The 7464-nt window shown below is 42.2% G+C and overlaps 1 protein-coding gene across 2 annotated transcripts in view; it reads right to left on the minus strand.

Annotated features, from left to right (window-relative positions):
* Positions 1–7115, minus strand: part of LOC109406567 (importin-11) — a 35483-nt gene extending 28368 nt beyond the window's left edge. Inside the window, exons 1-2 of one of the 2 annotated variants that reach the window (XM_029862723.2) lie at positions 6923–7115; positions 6477–6739 (exon numbers count right to left, since the gene is read on the minus strand). In XM_029862723.2, the coding sequence (XP_029718583.2) occupies positions 6477–6706 (230 nt within the window). In that variant the 5' untranslated portion in view covers positions 6707–6739; positions 6923–7115. Of the gene's footprint in view, positions 1–6476; positions 6740–6853; positions 6879–6922 lie in introns of those variants that run through there. The other variant, XM_062855396.1, reaches the window with a different exon arrangement.
* Between the last annotated feature and the right edge of the window lie 349 nt (positions 7116–7464).

The following is a 7464-nucleotide window of genomic DNA, read 5'->3' on the forward strand; positions in this document are numbered from 1 at the left end:
CATGATGATCTTTGATCCAATGGGTTTCATAGCACATTTACTGATGTTTCTAAAGGTGCTGTTGCAAGAGATTTGGCGAACGGATGTCGGCTGGGATGACCCCATTGAAGACGCACAGTTCGAGAAGTGGATTACGTGGTTATCCGTTTTTCCAAAGATGGAATCGATTGAAATACCGCGTTGCTACAGGCGTGTGACATCAGTTCAAGCACTGGTTGAAATGCATACATTTGTTGATGCGAGTGAGAGCGGATTCGCCGCGGTTACCTATCTACGATTCCAAGAGGGAGATCTTGTTGAATGCGCACTTGCAGGAGCAAAGACCAGGGTAGCTCCGCTAAAGTTCCTATCCATTCCTCGCTCTGAACTACAAGCCGCTCTTCTCGGTGTTCGTTTAGCAGATAGTATAATGACATCTCTCTCGATCAAGATAAGCAAGCGACATTTCTGGACAGATTCCAAAGATGTTCTTTGTTGGCTGAAGTCGGATCATCGCCGCTACAGTCAATTTGTTGCCTTTCGTGTGAGTGAAGTTCTGGAGTCGACCGAAGTATGCGAATGGCGATGGATTTCAACAAAGCAGAATGTAGCCGATGAAGGGACAAAGTGGGCAAGAGTGCCGGATCTTTCTTCTGACAACCGTTGGTTCCGTGGACCAGATTTTCTTTGGCGAGACAAGGATTCGTGGCCAGTTACACCTAGTTTCGGGGGATCAACTGATGAAGAGCTACGCCCACACCTCCTCATTCACACTACAGTAGCGGAGCCGATCATAGATCCACAAAATTTCTCCAAATGGATTCCTCTGCTTCGACGAACTGCTTACGTCTTTAGATTCATCGGAAACCTAAGACGTTCTATTAAAATGGAAATTCGCTTAAATGGCCCGTTAACTCAGGAAGAGCTTGCTAAAGCTGAAAACTACTTGTTCCGCCAGGCACAGCTAGATACCTATGCAGATGAAATCGCTACATTGACTTCAAATCGCACTGGGAGCTCATTGAAGCGGATCATTCGAAACAATCCACTATTCCGTAGCGCGTTCGTTGACGAAAGCGGAGTTGTTAGGATCCAGGGACGAACCCAGTCATGTCCATTCGTCAACCGTGATGCCGTCCACCCTATAATCCTTCCGAGAAAACACCGTATTACATGGTTAATCGTTGCCGACGCTCATGAGAGGTTCCATCACCAGAACCATGCGACAATCATCAACGAACTTTTGCAGCGCTACCGTATTCCTCGAATCAAGGCTACATATCATACAGTCCGTCGAAATTGCCAGTATTGCAAAATACAACAGGCAAACCCACAAGTACCGATGATGGCTGATCTTCCTCAGTCACGTTTAGCAGCCTTCAGTCGTCCTTTCACCTATATGGGGGTGGACTATTTTGGTCCGATGCTAGTGTCAGTGGGTCGTCGCTCCGAGAAACGGTGGGGGGTTCTCGCCACATGTTTAACCACTCGCGCCATCCACTTGCAAATCAGTCACACACTGACAACCGACTCGTGCGTTATGGCAATCCGGAACATAATGGCTAGGAGGGGAGTTCCCGCTGTTATATATAGCGACCGTGGAACCAACTTCCAAGCTACCAGCAAGGAACTAAAGGCCGCAATCCAGCAGCTCGACCACGACCGATTTGCTAATGAGTTCACCTCAAGCCACACCCGGTGGTCCTTCATTCCTCCTTTGTCGCCCCACATGGGAGGAGCGTGGGAGCGGTTGATCCGCAGCGTCAAGCAAAACCTTGCAGTGTTGCAACCCAACAGACTACCCACCGATGAAGTTTTACAAAACGCACTCACAGAAGTAGAGAATATAGTCAATTCCAGACCACTGACTGATATTCCGATAGACGATGATGATTCGCCCGTGTTGACGCCTAACCACTTCCTGTTAGGTTCAGCAAATGGCCTGAGGTCATGGGTTCCATTTGATGACAGTCCCGTGACTCTTAGAAACTCCTACACTCAATCCCAAGCTATGGCGAACGTATTCTGGAAGCACTGGTTGCGAGACTATTTGCCAACTATTACGCGAAGGTCTAAGTGGTTCACACCAGTGAAACCAATCACCGTTGGCGACATCGTCATCATCGTTGACCCAAAGTTATCCAGAAATTGCTGGCCGAAGGGCAGAGTAATTGCTACGCACAAGGCTTCCGATGGTCAAGTCCGTCGTGCCACCGTACAAACTGCGTCCGGTGGAATCTACGAGCGATCAGCAGTGTCGTTGGCTGTTCTCGACGTAGGCGTTAGCGGAAATACGCAGCTGGGGAGCTCACCGCGCATTTCGGGGGGGACTGTTGACTACGCCCGGTCGACCCCATCTATTTCTACGCCACTGAGTGACACACACGGTGGTGAACCTGCTACAGTATGCGAGACGTCCAACGTGGAAGGAACGGCGCAACAATAGAGTGTTGATTATCCACAACATTGCATCGTTGCCTGCGAGTCATGTTTGCATATTAAGTAATTCGTGTAGAAAGTGATAGTTGATCTTATCTAACTAACTAAATTTGTTTACCCTAGGATACGCTATAATTTTTGCTAGACGGTGAACTAGAAGTCAGATTAGTTGATATAGTATCGGTGATATAGTTTGCAGCAGGTTAGCGTATGATGCTCTACGGTAGGTTCTACCTACGCTATGTTGATTGACATTATATCTTTTTGCTCAGAACAGGAGTAGGTCGGTCGAGCTAGAACTGTTATTGGCTAACCCTAGACAGTATCGTTAGTTGGTCTAGGTACAGCTCAAAAGGTAATATTTACACTATAAGCCGCATTTCACATTCTCCATAAATATTAGAGAAATCACTAAGCTTCTCTTAATAAATACAGAGGATCCACAATCGTTCAGCAAGGGACACTGTTGCAGGAGATACGATCTGAGGCTGGATCACTAAGAGTAAGCTTGTTAAACGTATTAAGAAAAGCTAAGAAAATGCTTATGAATTTGTATTTTTAGGAATTTTATAATTTTTTCCCACCCAGAGAATAAATTCATTGAATTTGGATCCTGTTCTTTATTGCCTCCGCAACATAAGTTGTTCCAGAAAGAAGCAAATCCCGAGTTAAGCCCTGCAGAAATTCTTGGAGAAATCCCTGGAGGATATCCTAGAGGAATGCTTGTAGAGATTAACGAAGGAGTCTCTAGAAATACTTCTGGAGAAATATCTGGAAGAATTCCTGGAGGAATCTCTAGAGATATTTCTGAAGGAATTCCTGGATGAATTTTTAGGGGAATTCCTACAGCAATTCCCAGAGGAATAATTCTAGGAGTAATCTCTGAAGAAATTCGTGAAAGCATCTCTTGAGAAATTCTAGGATGAGGCCTATCACGCCGAGGACCTGAGATCGAATCCCACTCCCGACAAACTCTTAAAATGCGAGTTCTTCCTTCGGAAGGGAAGTAAAACGTAGGTCCCGAGATGCTAAGGGCTAAAAATCTCGTTAATACAGATAAAAAAAATCTAGGAGGAATCCCAGAAAGAATACCTGAAGATGGTATCCTTAGTGAAATCCTGAAGGAATTCTAGGAATAATTCTCGGATGAACTCCTTGAGGAATCTCTGTAGCAATTCCTGAAGGAATCCCTGCATGAATTCCTGAATCCCGGAAGCAGTCCCATGTGGAATTCCTTAGGAATTCCCAGGACAGCATTCTTAACAAATTCCTGGAAGATATTCTGTAGGAAATATGAAGGAATCCAGGGCTGCAATATTTTTTGGACGAATTATTGTTGAAATCTTTGGATGGACTCCCAAAACAATGTTTTTTACAATGTTTCAAGGAACTCCTGGATTAGTTTTTAGATAATCTCTGGTAAAATATCCTGTAAGAGTTTCTGGAAGATATTGCTGCCGAAATACTTCGAATTATTCCAGATTGAATTATTGGAGCAATCTGTAGTGGAGTTCTTGAAGGAATATATAGAGAAATCCCTGGAAAAATCTCCGAATGAATACTTGCAGAAATACCTTAAAGAATTTCTGTTGACATTTCTTTGGGAATCCTTGGAGAAATTTCTGGAGGAATCATCGGAAAAAGCACTGGAACAATCACTGGAGAAACCTCTAAAGATATCCCAGGAGAAATTCCCGGACGAATGTCTGGTGAAACCCATAGAGAAATTCTTGAAAAATTCTCTGGAGCAATCCATGATGGAATCACTGAAGGAAGCTATGAAAAAAAACCTGGAGGAATTCGTCGATGCATTCTTGCAGAAGTATCTGTAAAAAAATCTGAAGGAATCGTGGGAGGAATTCTTGAAGCATTTCTTGGAACAAACTCTAAAACTATCACTATCGGAACCCTGCAAGTTAATCATGGAATTCACGAAAAATAAACTCATGGAGAAGTCCCTTGAGGAATTTCTGAAACAATCCCTGGAGAAATTCTTGAATAAATGCCTAAAGGAATTTCTAAAGGTGTCCTTGAAAGAATTTGTAAAGAAATCCCAAACATTTTCCTCTTAGCATGATGTTTGTTTGAATTAAATACTAGTGAAATTCGTGTAGTAGTAGCATATAATTGCACTCTATAGCAGCATATGGTTCTACAAAGTCCTTTTTTCCCTACCGAAAATGGTTCCGGCATATCTGGAAAATTTGGCACGCACAAAATTTAGCCATTCAACCAAGCTAGTTATTTGTTAAAATTCTATGATAAGATTGAAGTGGTTCTCTTGGAAAAAATACTTGGCGAAATTTCCTATGGTTCTCGAGTAAAAAAGGTTTGATAAGTGTGGATAAAAACCTTAATTATTAGAATACATAAGTGACCCGATATTGTCAGCCCCTCGGAACACATTTTTTGCTCTCTTCAAAAACTCAAACAATTTTTCAAACTTTTTATTCGTCTATGTTCTGCATCTTAGCTGTAGTTTGATGATAAATCAAAATAAATTGGCCAAAATTTGACTGTAAGGTAATGAGAGCAAAAATTTTGTCGCAAAATGGGGCTGACAAAATCGGGTCCTTACTGTAGTTTCATTTTTGAGATATTTTTTTCTGTAACTCTTAATTAATGATAATATTCAAGTTGGCTCGAATTTAAAAAATCTGGTGGCCACCCAAGAAACAGAACTAGCTGAATAACAGTTTCTTAAGCTAAAATTTGCTTAAGAGTGGTTTGTTCCGCTCTTGTACAGCAAAAATGTTTGTTGGGCAGGGGGAGGCCACGCCTCCCCCCTGCCCTTTTCTGACTACGCCCATAACCATAGTTGTCTCATGTTATATGGGATTTCCATGTAACATGGGACAATTATGCGTATGACGGCAGAATAGTTCTATAAAATCTGGACGCAGTGATCTTCACCCGATAAATGAGAGAGACGCTCGGCCTTCACTGTTATTTTTATAAACATAGCTGTAAATATCTATGGGATGGGAACTGCAAAATTCGATTCAGAAATACTTAGACAAAATGTAAAAATAGTAGTCCTGTTCAACGACGCAGGTTGAACTTGCTCGAAGTTGCTGCATCTTGCTCTTACCCATTTGTCATCAAACGGGTAAGAGCGGGATGCAGCAACTTCGAGCAAGTTCAACCTACGTCGTTGAACAGGACTAGTGTTAACGTGGATACCATACCATATTCTGTCTAAACATAGGGCTTTGTAGAGATGAAATTTGAATAACGGGTTTTTCCTTGACATACAATTTGCCATATGCAGTTCACAGAAAACCCCATTTGCGCGAAAGGGAATGTATATGTTTTTATTGGAAGATTAAATCTACTGAGTTCATTAATTAGAGCTAATGTATTACTTGTCTAGACACGTTACCAATCAGGATCATCAAACCAGATCTCACTTGGCTCAGGCTCAGGTATCAGTAGGTCGGCTCCAGAGGCACGTTCTCACTATGCTGCTATCGAGAAACTTTGATCTGAGCCTGCGCAACGCATCGCAACAGGATAATGTTCCGAAGTTTCACATTCAATTTGCAAGATCATCAGTAATATCATAAACTTCGGCACGTTAAAATTGACTATATTACACCTCCCTCTAGTCTCTGTACCAAAAAGCTTTCATTGAACCTATTAAACTGGGAACTGGGAATTATCTAACTAGGAATATGTTTTTATAGTTAACTTCCCTGTAGTTTTAAAACATCACAGCCCAGCCCTCCAGGCGTCCTCCAAAACAATTCCAGGCTACCCAAATGTAAACTAAAAAGTTAACATAAAAGGACCCGTCCACAAACTACGTAAACTCAAGGGAGAGGGATGTCTGGCCTAAACCTATGATCTACCTATTGAATATATTTTTTCAATCTTTCCTATACACGAGAGTCTACCAAGTGGCCAGATTGAATAAAATGAATTTTTAAACACCCCTACGTAATTTATGTCCTATGTTTGTTGTTAAAACCTTTGGCCTGACAAATTTTCCCCAAAACATATTCGTGGTTTCATGGGTATATCCGATCGGAAAACCTTTAAAAAAGGATTATACCTACTTGGGTGCATTTTTCCTCCAGTACTTCAGAACTCCATTCTTGAAGTATAGCGAAGCCATCCATCTTACGTTGGCGTCAAGTGATTGATCGGAGAACAACTTCACCAAAGTCAGGTGAAATCCGGGCTGCACTTCCCATTCTGCAAGTTTCTGTTCGGCCGGCTTTAGCATCTGAGCATCCTGGCTACATGCATACATCAGCGCTTCGTAGACAGCCGATTCAGCCGACATTATTGCTCACGATGTGTTGATGTTGAGTGCTATCTAAAAGCATTAAAAACACAGGCATCAGTAAGTCCATACAATCAAAATAATCCTGAAATTTAGTTTTTGAAAGAAAATACTGAAATTGTTATGCATTCTGTGCAGAAGCCTCACCCAAAATATAAATAAACATCCCAGGTTAGGTCACCACGGATTTGCTTCAATTCAATCGATTTAATTTACCTGAATTTTCGAATCCGTTGTCTTCCAGTTCAATATTGGCTCATCATAGGTCCCGGACAACGCTCAGCAGGAGATTTGTCCTCAAATTCCACTAAAATTTCACTTGTCCACTCTATAATCGGATCAAATCAATTTATTTTGTCCAGAAAATTTGAAAATGCGTAGCGGATTTGACACACGCAAAAGAAAACAAAACGAAACGTCAAGCACGAGGCTGGCGCGGCGGATCAGCTGGAATTTTACCGAATTTACCGCATACACTGAGCCAAAACAAACCAAACAAAAGTGCACCTTTTTTATTGCGCATTTCCCACCCCACTGGACCCCTTTCGCAGTTAGTATAAGTGCGGGATCGTGAATAAAACTGCGATTTTGCATCGAATCGTGTCGGTATCTTCTGCGCACTTATGCATTACAAAGTGCTGAATAAGTGCGCAGAAGACACCGAAACGATTCGATGCAAAATCGCAGTTTTATTCACGATCCCGCACTTATACTAACTGCGAAAGGGGTCCAGTTGGGTGGGAACTGCGCAATATTAT

This window comes from Aedes albopictus, chromosome 3 (assembly GCF_035046485.1).
Source record: "Aedes albopictus strain Foshan chromosome 3, AalbF5, whole genome shotgun sequence".
NCBI lineage: Eukaryota > Metazoa > Arthropoda > Insecta > Diptera > Culicidae > Aedes > Aedes albopictus.